Below are 20,904 nucleotides of genomic sequence, written 5' to 3'. Positions count from 1 at the left end.
CCTTACCCCCCACGGCCACCAGAGGGCACAAGTGAACACCTACATGAAGTTACTTCCCTCCTCTATGGAGGAGCCCTGGTGGCTCCCACCTTACTCCCAGTCAAAAGCCCCCCCAAACCCACAAGGCCCTGTGAAATCGGCCCTGTCACCTCCTCACCCTTGTCTCCTCCCACTTCCTCTCTCTCACACTCTGTTCTGCCATATTGGCTTCCTTGCTGTTCCCCAAACTCGAACTCATGATCCTGCCTCAGGGCCTTTGCATTGGCTGTTCCCTCTTCCCCCCCAGGTATCTGCTTGGCTTACTCCCTTTCCTCTTCCTTCAAAACTTTCCTCAGATGTCACAACCTCAGCAAAGCCTCCCCTGACTACTTCAAATCATATTTTGTCCCCCACTCCCCCACCCCTGCTTTTTCTCATGGTGCTTACTATTTTCTGCAATGCCGTATCAATTAGTCATCTGTCACTGCTGGCATTCTTCCAACTGGAAATTCTGCTCCGCAGGGATTCTGGTCTTTTTTGCTCACAGATGCACCCCTCCTCCCCCAGAGCTGAGAATAGTGCCTGGCACACAGTAGGTGCCCAGTAAGTGCTGGTGGAGCAGATGAGCTAACTCAGGCTCTGTCTCCTTGGTGACCCGCCCTAGAGCCTGGCCATACCCCACCATTCTCGTTGGTCCTCAGAGTGATAACGAAACCACTCTCTCCCAGCTTGGGTGTCCCCAGAACGATGGAGATAGGAAGGAAGGGCCATCGGGGCCAGGGGCATACCTGCTCCTCACGCATGGCCTGCAGCTTCTTGGCCTTGCTCTGCCGGTAATACTCCATGATCATCATGGCCGCATAGATCTTCCCCACTGTCAGGTCGGTGGCTGGGGGCACAGGGTGAGCTCACCATGGGAGGGGGCCCTTCTGCACCAGCCGCACTGTCCCCTGCACCTCCTCTCCCTCCCCCTCCTTCCTGGCGGGACAGAGACCCGGGGCCAGGCCAGGCCTGGCTCTTACACTTGTGAGGGGTGACCAGCAGGTCCAGTGTCTTCTGAGACAGGTTGGGCCAGATGGCCATCATTTCCTTCCGCAGCTCGGCATCCATCTGTTGTTTGTCGGCTCCGCCTGTGAGTGGGAACAGAGAAGCCCTGATTGCCTGGTTGGGCGTCAGCCAGCCTAGGGGCAGCAGCAAAGTCAGTGGCTCCTGCTGACCCACACTCTGGTGTTCTGGTTCCTGGCAGGTCTCCAGGGTTCTGTGGGCCTGACCTGGAGAGGGGACTGACCACATGGGCTCTGGTCCTCAGTAGGGCCAGGGCCTTGGAACGGCTGGGTGGAGGACAGTCCAGTATCCAGAGGGGCTAACCTGGTTCCCACTTGCCGACTGGATGACTTGGCTATTAGTCTACCTTGCTATGCCTCAGTTTTCCCATCTTTGAAATGGGGATGATGGCAATAGTGCCTGCCTCACTGAGCTGTTTGACAATCAAGGTAGTTAAGGTGCAGAGTTAGGACGGCATCTGCCGTAGGGAGCCTGGGTAAGGCTTGGGGAGCAGCCCTGATAGAAGAGGTTTCTCCCTGAACCAAGTTGTCCCTCTTATGAATGCTGACCTTGGATGGAGCCCATCCTTGGTCCCTCACCCCATTCTTGGTCCCTCACCCCAACCAATTGGCCATTAAGGCTCTTTGGCAGTGATTCCTGATCCCTCTGGCCTGAGTGCACCTGAGTGTGGCCCTTCCTGGTCCCCTGGAGTTGGCCGGGGTCATGTGATGACTTCTTGCCAATGAGGTGTGAGCATAGTGAGATGTCCCTTTGGGCATTCCATGGCCAGTGCAGGACTCTCCTGAGTTCTCGTTCCCTCTGCCACAGGGGCTAGGAGCACTAGTGACAGTGGTTGCCCGCTCAGGCCCAGTCCCTAAGTGACTGATGAGCGGAAGCCCCTGCCAACCCCAGAAGTTCCCACATAATGGAAGTGGGAAGCAAATCTTTTGTTAGTTCGAGACCTTGGGGCTGTTTGTTACAGCAGCATATTCTCATCCAACCTGAATGATACAATAGCCTGCTCCCTGCTTCTACTCCTGTTTCACAGCCCCCAACCCTGGGCACAGGGATGCTGTTTTCAACATTTACCCCTGAGTATGGAAGGGACATTGATGACAGGGCTAGAACAAGGGCCTGAAGGCTCCCTGCTGGGCCAAATATTAACCCTGTGGTTGCTGAATTATGGGATGAGGTCCAGGAGATCTGGGGAAGGGCAGGGGCTGGCTACCAATCAATAGAGAAGTATTTCAGTGTTTTAGCAACCATCCACAGGGGCATGCTGGCTGAATAGCTAGCCTGCTCGGGCAGGCCCCAAATCCCCATTTGCCTCCACTTCCTGCTCATATCTTGTCACTCAGCATATGCCCTCCTTGGCCTTCCTTCTCCCACTCCTCCTTCCCCATTCTGAGGCTGCCTCTGGACCCCCTGCCCAGCTTCTTCTTCTCAGCAGATGTGGGTTAAACTGCAGACATCTGCCAGGCACTGCGTGGAACTTTCACTCATCTTCCCCCATGTGGCTCTGGAGACAGATGCCTTTATTTTGAGAAAAACCTCCAGAAGGGCCTCTTTTTTTCAGGTAAAGCTTAGATCCTGTTCCAGAGTAAGGCTATGGAGGGGATGGGGAGCTGAACTGCCTGGACCAGTGCAGTCACCTCTGTCTGGGTTGCCTCATCCTCCCACAACCACCAGAGGGTGCCCCTGAACACCTGAGTCAGTTCTCACCTCTTTTGCTCTGAGCCCTCCTGTGTTCTCACTTCACCCAAAGTGATACCCAAGTCCACAAGGCCCTGCACCAACTGCCCTTGTAACCTCTACTTCCCCCCTTGCTACTCTGTTCCAGCCCCACTAAACTCTCCATTGCTCCACAGACATGCCAAGCACTGTCCTGGCTCAAAGCCATTGCATGAGCTGTTTTCTCTTCCAGGATGGTTCTTTCCACAAATATCTATGTGGACCCTTCCCTCACCTCCTTCAGGCCCTTGCCCAAACCTTTTATCAAAGAGGTCTTCTATGGAGTCCCTGCTGTGGCTCTGCCAGTTAAGTACCCAACAATATCCATGAGGATGGGGGTTCAATTCCTGGCCTTGCTCCATGGGTTAAGGATCTGGTGTTGCCGGGAGCTGCATGGTAGGCTGCAGACACAGCTTGCATTCTGCGTTGCTGTTGTTGTGGCAGAAGCCCCCAGCTGCAGCTTCGATTCGACCCCTAGCCCGGGAATTTCAATATGCCTCAAGTGAGGCCCTAAAAAGGAAAAAAAAAGAGGTCTTCTAGCCGCCCCCCAACCTAAAATAGTACCTCCCCCCCCACTTTTAAGCCTTTTTCCTGCTTTACTTCTCAGCGAGGCACTTATGTTGTTGTTCACCACCTAGTCACCAGAGGGCGCATTCCACAGTCTGGTCTTCATTGCTGATGGTTGTAGGATTTAATGATACAGGGGGTTGTGGTCACCGGCTGAGCTGCACGGGGGTGGGGCTGATTGGTGGGTCTGGACACAGGTTGGGAGGCTGTGGGAGACCCCTGGGAAAAACCATCTGTGTAAATGGGCTCTCAACACCCTTGACACCAGCCTATAGCAGTTTTTCTTTCCTCTAGGAAAGCATAGCTATGTCTCCCATCAGCAGTGAAGTGAGATGCGTGGGGTCTCTGTGGCTTCTTTTTCCTCTCTCTTTTTAAAGCTGTGCCTGTGGCACATGGAAGTTTCTGAGCTAGGGTTCCAATCAGAGATGCAGCTGCTGGCCTACACCACAGCCACAGCAACTCCAGATCTGAGCCGCATCTGTGATCTATGCTGCAGCTTGATAACGCTAGAGGTTACCTACTTGGTAGGTAACGCCAGATCCTTAACCCACTGAGCGAGGCCAGGGATTGAACCTGCATCCTCATAGAGACTACATGGGCTCCTTAACCTGTTGCGTTGCAATGGGAACTCCCTCTGTGGCTCCTTCTCAGAGACATGGGAAGGGAAAGAAGAAAACACAACATTCCTGCCGAAGATCCCTTTCTCCCTACAGCTAATACGTTTCCTGTTTCTAGTGGAGAAAAGGAAGACATCGTCATTATAAACTGAATTGTGTCCCCCCCGAATTCATGTTAAGTCTCTAACTTCCAAGGTAATGGCATTTGGAAATGAGGCCTTTAGGTAAGTAATTAGAGCTACATGATGTCACAAAGGTGGGTCATTAATTCAATGGGCCTGGTGTCCCTAGAAGAGAGAGGCAGACAACCAGGGGTGCATATGCACAGAGGAAAGGCCATGTGAGGACACAGCAAGAAGGTGGCTGACCACAAGCTGCGGAGACAGGCCTCAGAGGAAACCAAACCTGTTGGCACCTTGATTTTAGAGTCCTGTCCTTACAACTGTGAGAAAACCAATTTATGTACTCATTCTCTGGTTTTATCTATTTATCTTTTTAGAGCCCCACCTACGGCATATGGAAGTGCCTAGGCTAGGGGTCGAATTGGAGCTGCAGCCACAACAACGTGGGATCCAAGCCACGTCTGCAACCTACACCACAGCTCATGGCAACTCTGGATCCTTAACCCACTGAGCGAGGCCAGGGATCGAACCTTTGGCCTCATGGATACTAGTCAGATTCATTACCGGGGACTCAATGGGGACTCTGCTGTTGGATTCTTAACCCACTGTGCCATGGCGGGAACTCCAGCCTCACAATTTTTGAAGAATCTGAAGAATGACTGAGGTTAATCCATTCACCCCAGGATAGCCCCTGCCTGCTGGAAAGGAACTTAGGGTGTTCAGAAGCTGTTGGAGGCATGAATGTGTGATGTGATAAAGAATGGAAAGAAAAGACTGGCGCCATAGAGTGGCTGTAGAGGTCAGTCTATACCTTACAAGGTCTCGTGACTCTCTCATGACCCTTGAGGCAAAATGAATGAGAATGACATCAAAAATGGCATCTTGAAAACAAGATTGCTGAAGCATTGATGTTGCTGATGGAAAACCATCAGCTCTGACAGTCTCAGGACTGGAGCCTTGGGGGATTTGTGGGAGAGGCCATAGGTGGCTTGAAGCAAACAACAAATCATGGCCTGGGAGGGCTAAAACATTTATGATTACTTTATGTGCTTAGGAATGCCTGTCCTGGCATATCTTGCTTCCAATCCGTTTGCAGTAAAATACCGATTTATCCCCTGCACGTACAAGAAAGTAGAAAATAGTAAATAAAAACCTTGAGTTGGCTCAGAGGGTTGCTACTGCCTCTTGGAGGCGGTAGCCCTGATCCCCACTCTATTTCTGTGTCTCTTTCTTCTTATTTCTGTGGCACTGCTGACTTCGGGACCTGGGTTGAGAGTGGGCCTCATCAAGAAGCAAACTGAGTGTTGAAAAAAAGAATGATGGATTCTCAGCCCGCCTGAGACTCGATTCTGTTCAAACAACTGTGACTGTCATTGCTCTTAGAACTGTTGTCTCTAAGCCATCAGCTGACCTTCTTGAATCCACAGCCTGGCTCAGCTGTGGTCCATGGAACTGTGGGAGGGGACAGGAAGGGGAAGGGTTCCTGGCTCTGAGGTGGTAGAGGTATGACCCTCTGGGAGCTGAGTAGCATCTGTGGTATGAGTGAAAACAATGACAGGCAAGCATGTGGGCTCATCCCCAGAAGTCCCTGAAATCCTCAAGTGGGGAATCTGGTGACTGTCATAAAGGCCGGACTTGCTGCAGTCCCATAGAAAGGGTTCTGTTCAGTAAAGGACAACTCTGCAGACTTGGGTTGTCTACACCCTACGTATTGCAAAGTCATGAATGGGAGTTCCTGTTGTGGCTCAGTGGTTAACAAATCCGACTAGGATCCATGAGGTTGCAGGTTTGATCCCTGGCCTTGCTGAGTGGGTTAAGGATCCAGTGTTGCTGTGAGCTGTGGTGTAGGCTGCAGACGCGGCTCGGATCCCGAGTTGATGTGGCTCTGGCATAGGCTGGTGGCTACAGCTCTGATTAGACCCCTAGCCTGGGAACCTCCATATGCCGCAGGTGCAGCCCTAGAAAAGGCAAAAAGACAAAAAACAAAAACAAACAAACAAAAAACCCCCCAAAAACGAAACAAACAAAAACAAAAAAACAAAAGACACGAATGGTCTCCCCCTCTCTCCCAGCAAGATTCTCATTATTCAATCAAATATTGGTCTAGGTACTGCTATGAAAGAACTTTGAAAATATAATTAAAGTATTAAGTCAGCTGACTGTAGGATACAGGTTTTATCTGGGTGGGTCTGACCTAATCAGGTGAGCTCCTGAGCGATAACCTTTAGGTCCTTAGGGTATCCTGCCTGATAAGAGTGTCTGGGTTGGAGTTCCCTTGTGGTTTAGTAGTAATGAACCCGACTAGTATCCATGAGATGCAGGTTCAATCCCTGGCTTCACTCAGTGGGTTAAAGACCCAGCATTGTCATGAGCTGTGGTGTAGGTTGCAGATGTGGCACAGATCTCGTGTTGCTATGGCTGTGGCTGTGGTGAAAGCCTCAGCTGCAGCTTGGATTCAACCCCAATTCTGGGAACTTCTATATGCCATATGAGTGGCCCTAAACAAGCAAAAAGAAAGAAAGAAAGAAAAAAAAAACCTAGAAAAAAGAGTGTCTTTGTTTGCTGGGGGCCTTGGACTAGGCCAGATAGTTTCTCTTGGCATTATGATTTATGCTTGGGGCCTTGAGCCATGTGGTATCAGTGTGACCACTAAAGGGGCTGGAGGCCAAGTAACATAGGTCAGCCAAGCTTACAGGACCAACTCCCATTAAATACCAAAGTTCGAGTGGGCCTGAATGGCTGACACTACGTCATATGTGCTGTCACAAATCATTGCTGAGAGAAGTAAGCATTGTCCATGTGACTCCACTGGAAAGCTCCCTCTTGGTCTCTCTTGGACCCTGCTCCATGTGTCTTTTTCCTTTGCAGTTTTTTTTTTTTTTTAGGGCTGCACCCATAGCATATGGAGGTTTCCAGGCTAGGGGTTGAATTGGAGCTGTAGCTACTGGCCTTCTCCACAGCTACAGCAACACCAGATCCAAGCTGAGTCTGTGACCTGTACCACAGCTCATGGAAATGCCAGAGTGAGGCCAGGGATTGAACCTGTGTCCTTGTCAGATTCGTTTCAGCCGAGCCATGATGGGAACTCACCCCTTTCCACATTTTAATCTGTATCCTTTTGCTGTAATAAACCATAACCATGAGTAAAACAGTTCTTCTCAGTTGTGAGTCCTTCTAGTGAATCACTGAACCCAAGTCTTGGGTTGTCTTGGAATCCCTGAATACAGGTCCCCAGAGGGAAATAGCATAAAGGTTGCAAAGACATTGTGTACCAAGAGTGGGTGCACTACTAGACTCATTTTACAGATAAGGGAACTGTGGCAGGCAGAATTCTCAAGCTGCTCCCTCTCTCCCAGCAAGCTTCTGGTTATTCAATCAAAATGCTAGTCTAGGTACTGCTATGAAAGGACTTTTCAAATATAATCAAAGTCCCAAAACAGCTGACTGTAAGATAGAGAACTTATCTGGGTGGGCCTGACCTAATCAGGGGAACCCTCTAAAAGGAGAACATTTTCTCCAGTTGAAAGCAGAAGTCAGAGATTTGGAGCACAGGAAGAATAAGATGCATCCCCAGGAACTAGGCACAACCCCTCCCTAAAAGCCAGAAATGAAATGGGGACCTCAGTTCTACAACTACAAGGAACTGAATTCTGATATCACACCTGGATAAGCTTTGGAATAATATGCCAATCCCTCCCCACCATCCAGAGGCTCCCCCATCCTCTTTACCTTCACCTGCACATTCCCAGGCTCTAATACTGTCTGTTTTTTTATGCACCCCCAGGCACTGTCCCACTGGAAGCTGCTGGTCTCCCTTCCTGAAGTTGGTCCCTCCCAGCAACTTCTGGCTTTGCCTCCTCTTCCCCTCTTCTCCCCAGGACCCCAGTAGCAACACGTGGCCCTGAAGAACTGTCTTCCTTCCTCCTGATCTCCCTGGTCTTCATCTGGGTGGAGCCCTGACCTCTCTTTTTTGCCCCTGATTTCCAACCCTCTGCTGGATGATGGACCCAGCCTCCACCAGCAACAGTCCCAACTTCCTTCTTTCTGGTGCTCCATGTGCCTCTCTCCCTGCCTCACTGTCCCAACAGCTGTTAGGTCACAACCAGTCACTGTTAGGCTTCCAAAACCCCCTCCGGACAGGAGAGGCCATGACCTCTTCACGAGAGCTGCCCCAGTCAAAGTAACCAGTGGTGACCTGGCACAGAATCTGCCACTTTTTTTTTCTTTTTTGGCTGCTCCATGGTGTATGCCATTCCTGGGCCAGGGATCAGGTCCGAGCTATAGTCGTGACCTAAGCCACAGCTGTGGCAATGCCAAGATCCTTAACCCAATGCGTTGGGCTGGGGATCGAACCTGTGTCCCAGTTCTCCCAAGATGCCACTGATCCCACTGCACCACAGCGGGAACTGCCTGCCAGCCACTCTTGGTCCTTATCTTCTTTTGCTGTTGGGCAGCACCTGACACACTGGAGACACCTTTTAGGAGCCTCTGTTGCCCTGGTCTCCATCCACCTCCCTGGCCACCTTTTCTCAGTTACTTTTTTTTTCTTTTTCTTTTTTCTTTTTAGGTCTGTACCCATAGAATGCGGAGGTTCCCAGGCTAGGGATCAAATTGGAGCTAAAGCTGCTGGCTTATGCCACAGCCACAGCAATGCTGGATCTCAGCTACATCTGCAACCTACACCACAGCTCATGGCAATACTGGATCCTTAACGCACTGAGCGAGGCCAGGGATTGAACCTGCAACCTCATGGATACCAGTTGGGTTCGTTACCACTGAGCCACAATGGGAACTTCCTCTTGGTCACCTTTAATGTTGGGGTGGCTACTGGCTTAGTTTTTTGGGGGCTCTTGGTGCACACTCATCCCCTCAGAGAGCTCGCCCAGCTCAGTCTCCTGGCTTAAAAATCTGCCACCATCTCATGCTTCCTAACTCTACATCTCCAGCCCAGTCGGGAAAACTCATCTTCCTTCAGAACCTTCTGAGGAGACCCTCCCACCCTAGAAGTACAAGTTGGAGAGCCCCCTGCATGGCCGCCATCTCCACATGCCACAGTCAACACTCACCCCCACCCCCTTCACCCCAAACCCTCTCTTCCTGTCCCTTTCCTCTCAGGCAACGGTGGCTTCGTCCTTCAGGCACTGGGACCCCCAGCCCTGGGGGTGGCCTGGATGTCTCTCTTTCCCTCACAGCTCACAGCCCACACATTGGCCATCTGGTTGTCTTGACACCGGGAAAATATCCAGAACATGAACTCTCTACACCCCTTCCATCCAAGCTGCCATCCTGCATTCACCTGAGTAACATCATCAGCCTCCTTCCTGGGCTCCTCTAGTCCATTCTCCCCACTGTGTGTGGCTAGAGGGAGCTTGTTCAAAGGCGAATGGGGGCAGGTCCCTCCTCTGCCCTTGAGGCTGCGTGGCACCCCCATGCTTAGAGGGTGAGTCTGTTCAACATGGTCCCTTGATCCTGCTGGTCCTTCTGCCTGGAGCACTTCCTGCCCAGGTATCCACATGATCCTGTCACAACCTCCTTGAGTACCCATCCCGGCAATGGGAAGGGTAAGCTGCATCCTCGAGGCTTAGAGTGATGTCTGGCACTCAAGAGGTGAGCTCTAGATATTTGCTGAGCGAATGAATGGCTGAGCCCTCTGAGGCCCTGGCTCCATCCACCCAGCCCTACCCTCTCCGCTCCCATCCCTGTCCTTACCCTTGGCGATCTTGATGTCCAGGGCTGTGCGGATCAGGGCCATGAGTGTAGAATTGAAGTGGACGGTGTTGTCATCAGCGACAGGCAAATCCATCCGCAGGAGCCTCTGTGAAACCAAAGGCAAGGGCAGTCATTCCAAGGCGCCCCTTCCCTGTCCTGTGAGCCAGACCCACCCTCCCCAGGGAGCCCCAGGAAGAACTCTGAAGGCAGTGGCTAAGGTACACCCCCCCCACCCCCGCTTAGGTTACCTGTCCTAAGGCTCCATTTCCTGATTGCCCTCGGTGGCCCCAGGGGAGGGCACTGGGGGTTCTATGTTGCTGAGCCCCTGCCCCTTCCTCACCCACCCAATGGACCCCAGAACTGGCGTTTCCAAGGTTGGCCCAGATCCTTGCCCTGCCCCAGAGTTCTTCTGGACAGCTCCGTTCCGTTCTGACCCCTAAGAAGAAGAGCTCAAGCCAGATTGCAGCAGACATGCAGCAGCCAGGCAAGGAGGGGAGAGGGGGGTCTGTGGCCACAGCCACAGGAGGGGAAGGGCCACTGGCTCCCCACCCCCAACCCGGCCCAGACCAGACTAGAGGGGCACAGACCACATCATTCCTCTGAGAAGCGGCAGGCAGAAAGGTGCACCCCCCCACCCCACTGATGGGGCGGGCCCCTCACGGACATGCAGCAAGGCCATGACACACAGAAGGGCAGACAGGGGCACATGCAGACGGAATCTCGAGACTCATTCATAGCTCCGTGGAAAGTGTATCTCAGGGGCATGTCTGGATCTTGGCTCTTTGTGCGATGGCAAGGGGAAGGGGGGGGAGGGGTGCTCCCATGGCCCAGGGAAGAAAAGATTCCCTGGGTCCCAGGCAGGGGCTCTGTTCCCCATGCTTGGTGGTTCCAGGAGAGGATGCTGGGCTGGTGTGCACCAGCCCAGGCTGAGATGGCATGGAGATGGAGACTGATGTTCACCAGAGGATTAAGACACAGGTTGGCAGGGAATAGATTTGGAGATGGGGAAGGGGATGGCAAACTTGGAGCAGAACACAGGGATGGGTTGGGGCATGGTGGGGGATGGAGGTGGTATATAAACACACACAGGCTGGGCCACTGTGCACAGCTGTGCAGGTTGTGCACTGCACCAAAGGCTCCCCATCTTAGAAATCATGCATTTGTGTATTTTTTTTTCTTTTTACAGCAGCACCTGCAGCATATGTAAGTTCCTGGGCTAGGGGTCAAATTGGAGCTGCAGCTACAGGCCTAAGCCACAGCCACAGCAACACCAGATCTGAGCTGCATCTAGGACTTACACTGCAGCTTGTGGCTATGCCTGATCCTTAACTCACTTAGTGAGGCCAGATATTGAACCCACATTCTCATGGGCACTATGTCAGGTTCGTTTTTTTTTTTTTTTTGGCTGTACCCATGGCATATGGAAGTTCCTGGGCTAGGGGTCAAACTGGAGCTATAGCCATCAGCCTATGCCACAGCCATGGCAATGCCAGGGCTGAAAGGCGTCTGCTACCTTTGCCACAGCTTGCAGCAGTGCCAGATCCTTAACCCACTGAGCGAGGCCAGGGACTGAACTCGCATCCTCATGGACACTAGTCAGGGTTGTTAACCTGCTGAGCCACAACAGGAACTCCTATGTTGGATTTTTTTGTTTTGTTTTGTTTTGCCTTTTTAAGGCCGCACTTCTGGCATATGGAGGTTCCCAGGCTAGGGGTCAAATCGGAGCTGTAGCTGCCAGGCTACACCACAACCACAGCAATGCCAGATCCGAGCCCTGTCTGCGACCTACATCACAGCTCATGGCGACATCAGATCCTTAACCCACTGAGCAAGGCCAGGGATCGAACCTGCGACCTCATGGATACTAGTCAGATTTGTTGCCACTGTGCCACAAAGGGAACTCCGGGTTTTTTTTTTTATGTTTTATTTTTTTTTAATGATTTTTTCCATTATAGTTGATTTACATTGTTGTTAATTTCTACTGTATAGCAAAGTGACCCAGTCACACATATATATATTCTTTTTCTCACATTATGCTCCATCATGTTCTGTCACAAGTGACTAGATATAGCTTCCTGTGCTATACAGCAGGATCTCATTGCTATCTACTCTATATCAGGTTCTTAACCTGTTGAGCCACGATGGGAACACTGGAGTTTTGTATTTATTTTTTTCCTTTTTTTGTCTTTTGTGTTTTTAGGGCCACACCTGTGGCATATGGAGGTTCCCAGGCTAGGGGTCTAATCGGAGCTGCTGCTGCTGGCCTAGGCCAGAGCCACAGCAATGCCAGATCCGAGCCGCGTCTGCAACCTACACCACAGCTCATGGTGACGCCAGATCCTTAACCCACTGAATGAGGCCAGGGATCAAACCTGCAACCTCATGGTTCCTAGTCAGATTCTTTTCTGCTGTGCCACAATGGGAACTCCGAGTTTTGTATTTCAATGACAACTTCCCAGCAGAAAAGTGTTTTGTCCTTGCTGCACTGGTGGATTCCGAAAATTTTCCGACAAAACGTTCATTAGAGAGGATGCTGGTTTCAAATTTGCATAAAGGTGTCTTATGGGCCCATGGTGGCCTTGCAGAGACTGGGAATGGAAGGGCACTCACTCCTTCTCTCTTGTACACGCTCACACGCACCCCATGCTCAGCCAAGCAGAGACAAAAGGAAAACTAGAGAAGGGATAGGTGGACGGAAAAGTTGTTGGGGTGGCCTTGCCCTGGCCTCACCTGGGAAGTAGGAGGGCATGGAGGGAGGAGGAGGAGGAGGAGGAATGAAACTGAGGCTTCGGGAAGGTGGTTACATGAAGCAGGAAGAAATGCAACTGACAGGAGGGGAGCGAGGACTCTTGCAGACACAGGGTGGGCCAAGGTGGATGGGAGAATGGCATGATGGGGCCGTTTTTATTTGGAGGGGTTGACTGCAGAGGTCACCTGAACTTCTCATGGATGAGTTGGGGGGAACAGAGCACCTGTTCTTGGGTGCCAAGGGAGATTCCGGGACAGAGGGGTCTGGAGGGGTGGCCCGGCCCAGCCGCCTGGCGGCTCCTTCAGCCAGCATGCACCACCCCCAGATCGGCCATGGTGCCTGCCCGCCCCAGGTCCCCGCAAGGCAGCGTGCATGGCCTGCGTCAGGGTGCCACGGTCCAGGGGTCCAGCTGCGGCCCGCCTGCCCACTCTGGAACAATGGAGAGGTATGTTGGGGTGTCTTGGGGGGAGATGGGGGCATAGGGACAGGAAGGCTGGGGAAGCAACTCTGGGGTGGGAGGGGGGAAGAGGCTCAGGGTGCCTCCCCCCCAGGGAGGTTTTGGATCCAAGGCCCTAGGTCAGAGATCAGCTTCAGATGTGCATGAGGGACTGAGGGACCTGGGGACACAAGATATAAAAGATGGGGTCAAAGCCCCCCCTGCCACAAGGGACCTGCCCAGGACTGGGCACGGGGGGAGGGGGCAGTGCCACTCTGGGCTCAGTGGTGACCCCCACCTCCAGAAACGTGTTTCTGTCCAATTTGGTTCCTGGGGGACCAGGTGCAAGGGGACCTGGGGGCTCCCCTCCCCCTCCCGCCTGGCATGTTGGCCATAATGGAGTCTCAAAACACCAAGACACACTCATCAGAAAGGACGGACACAGTGTGCTGCTTAGAGTCAAGGGATGGTCATGATCCATTTACTCGAGGAAAGGGGAGAAAAAAAGACAAAGAAAAAGAAAAAGAAAAAAAGAAGAGTAACGCTGGAAAAAGAGACGTGGCTGGTTGGTTCCTGGTCGGCACTGAAAAATCCTCAGTGCCTGGACGTTGGTGGTCGGCAAGGGTTAGACTACCTTATAAGCCACTCTGGCCGGACACTTCTTCCCCAGACCCAGGGGAGGAGACATGTGTCTCAGCATCTGATACATGTCCGGGTAAGGCATGCGGCCCCTGGCAGCACCGAAAACAAAAAACGGGAGTGGGAACGGAGAACCAAAGGATGGGTGGGTGGGTGGAGGGAGGGGAAGAAACGGAAGAAGAAGAAAAAAGGAATAAAAACCAAAAAAAAAAAAAAAATCACCAAAACACACACACACACACACACACACAAATCACACGAGCCGAAAAAAGAGAGAAGGATGCAGAGAACGATAAAAGAGGTATTTCAAATAAATGAAAAAGAGGAGGGAAAAAATGGAAGAGGTGATTAAAAAAAGATTATTTCACTGCTTACGAGCAGGGAGAGAGAGAGAAAAGAGAAAAGTCAGATTTGATTTTGACTCTGAGCTATGGTTCTGGTGGAAGGTGGCCGGAAGGGGGGCACTTCTCACTCTGGACGGCCTGGGGCCATGCTCTGGTTCGGTGTTAAAAAGGGGGTCAAGTTCTCTGGTTTGGCTGAGGCTGGTCTCTGAGGCGGGGCCGAGATGGGGAAGAGGGGCCAGGGCTGTGGGAGGAAGGCTGGGGGCTTCGGGAGGCGAAGGGTGGAGGAGGGGAGAGTGGAGGAGATGGTGGTGGCGGTGGAGGAGGGGGGACAATGCAAAGTTAACGATCCCCCTGATGTGTCTGATCTGGGGTGCCGTGGAGACCCCGGGATGGGGGCAGCTTCAGCTCAGAGCAAGCAGAAATGGCTGAAGGGAACGGAGAGATATATGTTCCATGCTTCATCAAGTCTACGTGACTGCATTCTGTTGCCTAAGAGAGGTTTCTAGTTTAGTGCAAAAGAGAAATGGCTTTGTCTTTTAAAAAAAGATTATATATATATATATATATATGAAATATATATATTGAAGAACCCCAAGCCACACTCATTCCATGGATGCTAGCAGGTTTTAGTGGAAATCAAACCTTGCAAGCAACCCTATGAGGACATTTCTTGCCTAAGCCGAGAGGGGGAGATATTACGCGCAATAAACTGTACATATCCTTATAATGAATCCGACCGCTGAAAGGAGAAGAGAGGGGATTAGTGGAGGCACGGGGTCAAGCTGCGTTTCACACTGTGCGCACAGCGAGGTCATGATGCCAGGGGCTGGGGGGGCCCCCTGGCTTGAAGGAGTAGGGGAAGCAGGGAATGTGTGAGGGTCCCTGAGACCTTCCCAGGCACTTGGCAGGCCCGGCAGTGGAGGGGGGGCAGAGGGTTTTGTTTGCAGTGGGCTTGGAGCTCTGGGCTGGGGGAACCTCCCGCAAGACTCTCGGCATCTCCCTCCTCCACATCTACATGGGCTACACTGGGGGCTGGGGGGGAGGGGGCTGGTGGAATAGAGGACAGGGGGACAGCATCCAACTGCTGTGACCTAAAATCAAAAGAGGAAGAGTTAGGCACCAGCTGAAAGTCAAGCCCCTTGCCCCACGGCTCACCCCAGCCTCTTGGTCTCATCTTGTCTGGGGCTGCCAGGATGGCAAGGACGGACTCCTCCCCGCCTTCCTCATGAGGCCTCCCGTCCGGTGGTCCAGCTGCTGAGGGCCCCCTGTTTAATGCTTTCTCAGGCCCCAAGCTCAGCCTGGACTGGAATCCTCAGTCTGTGCTTGCTGGGCTCTGAGCATCAGGATGGCACTCCCGAGAGCATCCTGCAATGGCTTGGTGCTGAGCAGGCACATAATGCACAGGGGCAGGGTGGGGTCCACCCCTTGAAACCATCACCTGTCAGCCAGGAGGGGGTACTGTGGTGCCTACGGAGACGGGAGAGCTCACTTCCTTCGTGATCATGAAGATGCAAGGACCACCATGGCTTTGTGTCCTCTCACCTTGGCCTCCTGTGACCGCCTGCTCCAGGGTCCCCGGGTCCCCACGGGAGTTGGGTTCTGCCATCATGTTCTTGCAGCCCGTTCTGTCTGCCAAGGGAACTAAACCAGCCCTTCTCCCCAAGCTCCCAGGAGAATTGAGGCTTCGAGGCCTCTGGCTTCCTCCCTGGGGTCTGGCTCGTGTGTCCTCCGCATCTGGAGGCCTCACAGTGGGGGGCAGGAGAGACATAGGAGATCAGCTCCTGGCAGATGCCCTCCCTCATCTCCCAGAAAGCCTGCAGTGGTACCCAAATCATTTAACCCGGGATGTGCAAGCGTGCTGATGCTCATCTCTTTTCTCTAGACCGACCTTCCTGAAATCCCTGCTAGCTCCCCAGGAAGCCAACACCCCAAGGGTGGGGCCAGACCTAGATGGTGCTTCAGTGCCAGAACAACGTGGGCGAGGTGGCCGGAGGATGCAGGGATGACTGCTTACCACGCTGCGGGGTCATACTCGGCCCAGACACGCACGTACTCATCCAAGTGGTGGGGACCCAGGATGGAGGAATCTCGGGTGAGGTATTCAAAGTTGTCCATGATGACAGCAACAAAAAGGTTCAGCATCTGTTGGGACCCCCCCGGGGGGCCAAGACGGGGTTGGGAAGAGCAAGATACATCCAAACACATAAACACAGAGGCCCAGAAGGAGAGAAGGAGGGAGATAAAATGGGAAAAGGGAGTCAGACAAAGAGGTGGGGTGGGGGTGGGGGATACAGAAAAGATACATGTTCCCAGTGGGAGCCCAGAGACAGAGAGATGGATAAATGGAGATGGAAGAGAGAGACAGAGATAAACATGGAGACAGAGAAAGATACAGAGACAAAGACCAAGAGTGATGGACAGAGACAGAGAGTTGGAGAGAGAGAAGGAGAGGCTATGTGAAATAGAGGTCAACACCAAGGGGACCACCATGACCCCAAATCCTCCCACACCTGGCCCCCAAAAGGACCAAAGTGAACCCTCCATGGGCCAGAACTTTGTCATGTTTCCATTCCCTGCATAAAGTAAGTACTCAGCAAATATTTCTTGGATGGATGGATGGATGGATGAATTTTCCTGTCTTTGTCTGCATCTCACAGCATCTTTTCATGTGCTCTTCGAGCCTTTAGCACATGGGGGGCTTCAGTTTTTCCTCCAGGCCTTTGTAAATATTGCTCCCTTAGTGGACATCATTTTTGTTCCTTTGGGTAATAGCATCTGGGGAACCTGTTGCCTTTCTTTTTTTGTCTTTTTAGGGCTACACCCACAGCATGTGGAAGTTCCCAGGCTAGGGGTTGAACTGGAGCTGCATGTGCAGGGGTATGCAACAGCCATAGCAACGCAGGTTCCTTAACCTACTGAGCAAGGCCAGGGATCAAACCCGCGTCCTCATGGATACTAGTTGGATTCATAACCTGCTGATGAGCCACAAGGGGAACTCTTCCTGCCTCCTTTATATTTAGATGCTATTGTTGGTTGTGGCTGAATTCCTGGTGGTGGTCATATAACCCTAGCTTGTGATTGGCTAGGGAGGGGCACATGACCCAAGGTGGCCAATGAGAGAGCCTTCCCTGGGATTTTTTGCTGGCACTCTGGCAGCCATTTTGCCTCTATAGGGAGAAAGTTTGAGAATAAAGCCAGCACAGAGGAGAATAGCAAAGAGGACGGGGACTGCTATTGCCTGGATCCAACCTCATCTGGAGTTTTCAGTTACATAAATTAGTGACCTGCATTTTTTGCCCAAGTCGGTTTCAGTTTAGTTTCTGTTTCTCGCAACCAATTTGATCAGTATGTGTCTAATTCCTGCTCACCATCCCTGCAGGCTAATCTTTGAAATTTTCCTTCCTTTAGTCTGAGTCTCCTCTACCAAGGCACGTATCAGATTGTATTGGTACTGTCTGAATTGTCTTCCCAGCACCCCTGCAAGCTGAGAGAACTGTGTTCTCGTGTTCCTAGTGACTCTATTTTAAATCCATCATTTCATGATATTGATTGAGCACCTGCTCTGTGCCAGTCACTGTCCTAGGTGTTGGGGATGCAGCAGTGAACAAAACAGAAATTCTTGCTCACAGGGGGCTGACAGTCAAGTGTTGAAGATACCTTCTAGGATGCCTTCCCTTCCCAGATGGGCTGTGCTATAAAGTCTAATCTCCTTATGCATCCATAGCTACTTGGACAAGGCTGACCTTTGACGGAGCCAAGATGGCCCATTCAGACTCTCTTCTGGAAATTTGGAACTGGACAATGGACCCTCTGGGTCAATAGTTATTGACAATGGGCCAGGAGGCTGTGAGACTGAGGCTGCAAGTCTCTCAGTGTGAGGCCACTAGTCTGAACAGGGTGCATGTGTTGGACTTTTGTTGACAGACACTGGTGCTGGGGCTGAGGCCTGAAAACATCTCCCATACTCTCTGGGAAGCTTACATCCCGCCAGTGGGAGCCACAATTAGGAGGCCAGCTTGGGGAGAGAAAAAGGAAGGGAGGAGATTCCTCCTGCTTTCCATGTTGGTCTGTGTTGTGGGTTGAACTGTGTTCCCCCAAAAGACATGTTTATATCCTGTCCTGCAGTGCCGGTGAATGGACCCTTTTTTGGACAAAAGGTCTTCGTGCATGTCATCGAGTTAAGATGAGGTCATTCTGTGTTAGGTGGGCTAAATGTAATAGGATGGCTGTCCTCCTAAATGTCCATTGACAGACGAATGGATTAAGAAGATGTGATACATATATACAATGGAATACTACTCAGCCATAAAAAAGATGAAGTAATACCATTTGCAGCAACATGGATGCAACCAGAGATCATCATGCTATGTGAAGCAAGTCAGAAAGAGAAAGACAAATACCATATGATATCACTCATATGTGGAATCTAAAATATGACACAAATGAACCTATCTCTGAAACAGAAACAGATTCACAGACATGGAGAACAGATTTGTGATTGCCAAGGGGGAGGGGAGAAGGGAGTTGGATGGACTGGGAGTTTGGGGTTAGTAGATGCAAACTACTCCATTTAGAATGGATAAGCAATGAGGTCCTACTGTATAGCACAGGGAACCATTTCCAATCTCTTGGAATAGAACATGATTGAAAGTAATGTAAGAAAAAGAATGTATGTATATGCATGCCAGGGTCACTCTGCTGTACAGCAGAAATAGGCATAACATTGTAAATCAACTATACTTAAAAATTAATATAAAAATATGACTGCTGTCCTCGTAAGAGGGAAATGTGGACACAGACACAAAGGGAGAAGCCCATGTGATGACGGAGGCATCAACTGGAGTGATGCCACCACAAGCCAAGGAATGTCTGTGGCCACCAGAAGCAGGAAGAGGCCAGGATCCTCCCCTAGAGGCTCTGGAGAGAGCACGGCCCTGCCGCCACCTTGATCATTCTTCTAGCCTCCGGAATTGTGGGAGGATACATTTTTATTTTGTTTAAATTTTTTTTTTTTGTCTTTTTGCCTTTTGGAGGGCCGCTTCCCACGGCATACAGAGGTTCCCAGGCTAGGGGTCTAATCGGAGCTGTAGTCACTGGCCTATGCCAGAGCCACATCAACTCGGGATCCGAGCCGCGTCTGCAGCCTACACCACAGCTCACAGCAATGCCGGATCCTTAACCCACTGAGCGAGGCCAGGGATCGAACCCACAACCTTAAGGTTCCTAGTCGGATTCATTAACCAATGCGCCACGATGGGAACTCCATGGATACATTTTTATTTTAAGCCACTAAATTTGTGGAACTTTGTTACAGTGGCCACAGCAAACATTCTGCAGTTGCCTGGGGGCAGCAGACAGATAGGGTGACAGCACTCCCTTTAGGGGTGTCAGAGGCAGTTGAGTTGGTTGATAACATCATATTTTCCTTTTTTATTTTTTGGCCATGCTCACAGCATGTGCAAGTTCCTGGGCCAGGGATCAAACCTGTGCCACAGCAGTGACCTGAGCCACAGCAGTCACAACACTTGATCCTTAACCTGCTGTGTCACAAGGGAACTCACTCTTTTCCTTTTAATATCCTGGCCCTCGCCTCCCTACTGTTGGTAATCCCTGGTCCCTGGGATTACCTGGTCTTTTTTTGTTCTATGTTTGCTTTTTCAATCCTGTGTAGCCAATCCCTGCATTACATCCTCTCTGATTGAAATACCTAGGCAGTTTCTGCGCTTCTGACTGTGGTCTGAGTGCTCCAGGAAGAGCAGAGAACAAAAAAGTTTTGTGGAAACAAGCCTTCAGAGAGAGAATGAGAGAGAAAGAGAGAGCAGGATGGAGGTTGCTGGTTCATGATATATATTTTCATTCCTAGTTTCTGGTTTCAGTCTTGTGATGTTTTATATTCTCAGGTCCTACAATATTCCTCCTTTGGGCAAATTTATCTTTTACTAGAGAAGACCCATTGTTTTTTTTTTTTTTCTTTTTAAGGCCACACCCACAGCATATGGAAGTTCCCGGGCTAGAGACTGAAGCCAAGCTGCAGCTGCAACCTGTGCCACAGCTGCAGCATGCCAGTCTAGCCAAGCCAAGGCGATGCCAGATCTGAGCTGAATCTGCGAACTAAGCCGCAGCTCAAGGCAATGCCAGGTCCTTAAGCCACTGAGCAAGGCCAGGGATCAAACCCGCATCCTTGTGGAAACTAGTTGGGTTCTTAACCCGCTGAGCCACAAGGGGAACTTCCCGACTTGAGTTTTTGCAAAGCCCCAAAGCCCCCAGAGAATGTTTATGTGGCTTTTTTCCTGCCTCGTGATTATACAGAAGAAGGAACCCATCTCTCAGAGGGCATGTGGGAATCTTCTACAGCTCAATGGCATGGGTCCTGGGACCAGCTCTGAGTTTTCTCTCTCAGCATACCCAGTGGGTTGCAAATGGGGGAGATTCTGCTCCCTCCCTTAGGGAACATTTGATAATGTCTGGAGACTTTTTTTATGGCTGCACCTATGGCATATGGAAGTTCCTGGGCCAGGGATTAAATCCGAGCTGAAGCTGCAACCTATGTCACAGCTGTGGCTGTGCTAGATCCTTTAACCCACTGTGCTGGGCCAGGGATCCAACCTTTGCCTCTGCAGTGACTCAAGCCGCTGTAGTCAGATTCTTTTTTTTTTCCTTTTCTAGGGCCGCTCCTATGGCATGTGGAGGTTCCCAGGCTAGGGGTCTAATTGGAGCTGTAGCTGCCGGCCTACACCAGAGCCACAGCAATGGGGGATCCAAGCCGCGTCTGCAACCTACACCACAGCTCGAGGCAATGCCGGATCCTTAACTCACTGAGCAAGGCCAGGGATTGAACCCGCAACCTCATGGTTTCTAGTCAGATTCATTAACCACTGCACCAAGACAGGAACTCCTGTAGTCAGATTCTTAACCCACTGTACCACAGCAGAAACTCCTTGGGGACATTTTTTTGTTGTCACACCTG

At 51.4% G+C, this 20,904-nt stretch overlaps 1 protein-coding gene across 4 annotated transcripts in view; it reads right to left on the bottom strand.

Annotated features, from left to right (window-relative positions):
• The window catches only part of CACNA1A (calcium voltage-gated channel subunit alpha1 A), a 277,546-nt gene that overhangs the window by 7,430 nt on the left and 249,212 nt on the right, over window positions 1-20,904 (bottom strand). For 2 of the 4 annotated variants that reach the window (XM_047776880.1, XM_047776879.1), the window contains 5 exons: window positions 15,952-16,079; window positions 14,580-14,676; window positions 9,770-9,875; window positions 1,002-1,109; window positions 768-868 (listed from right to left, as the gene is read on the bottom strand). In XM_047776880.1, the coding sequence (XP_047632836.1) occupies window positions 768-868; window positions 1,002-1,109; window positions 9,770-9,875; window positions 14,580-14,676; window positions 15,952-16,079 (540 nt within the window). Of the gene's footprint in view, window positions 1-767; window positions 869-1,001; window positions 1,110-9,769; window positions 9,876-13,588; window positions 13,686-14,579; window positions 14,677-15,951; window positions 16,080-20,904 lie in introns of all 4 variants that reach the window. The other 2 variants (XM_047776881.1, XM_047776878.1) reach the window with 1 other exon arrangement.

This window comes from Phacochoerus africanus, chromosome 4 (assembly GCF_016906955.1).
Source record: "Phacochoerus africanus isolate WHEZ1 chromosome 4, ROS_Pafr_v1, whole genome shotgun sequence".
NCBI classification, from domain to species: domain Eukaryota; kingdom Metazoa; phylum Chordata; class Mammalia; order Artiodactyla; family Suidae; genus Phacochoerus; species Phacochoerus africanus.
Note: the sequence above shows the minus strand (reverse complement) of the source record. Positions and strands in the feature narration are given on the sequence as shown.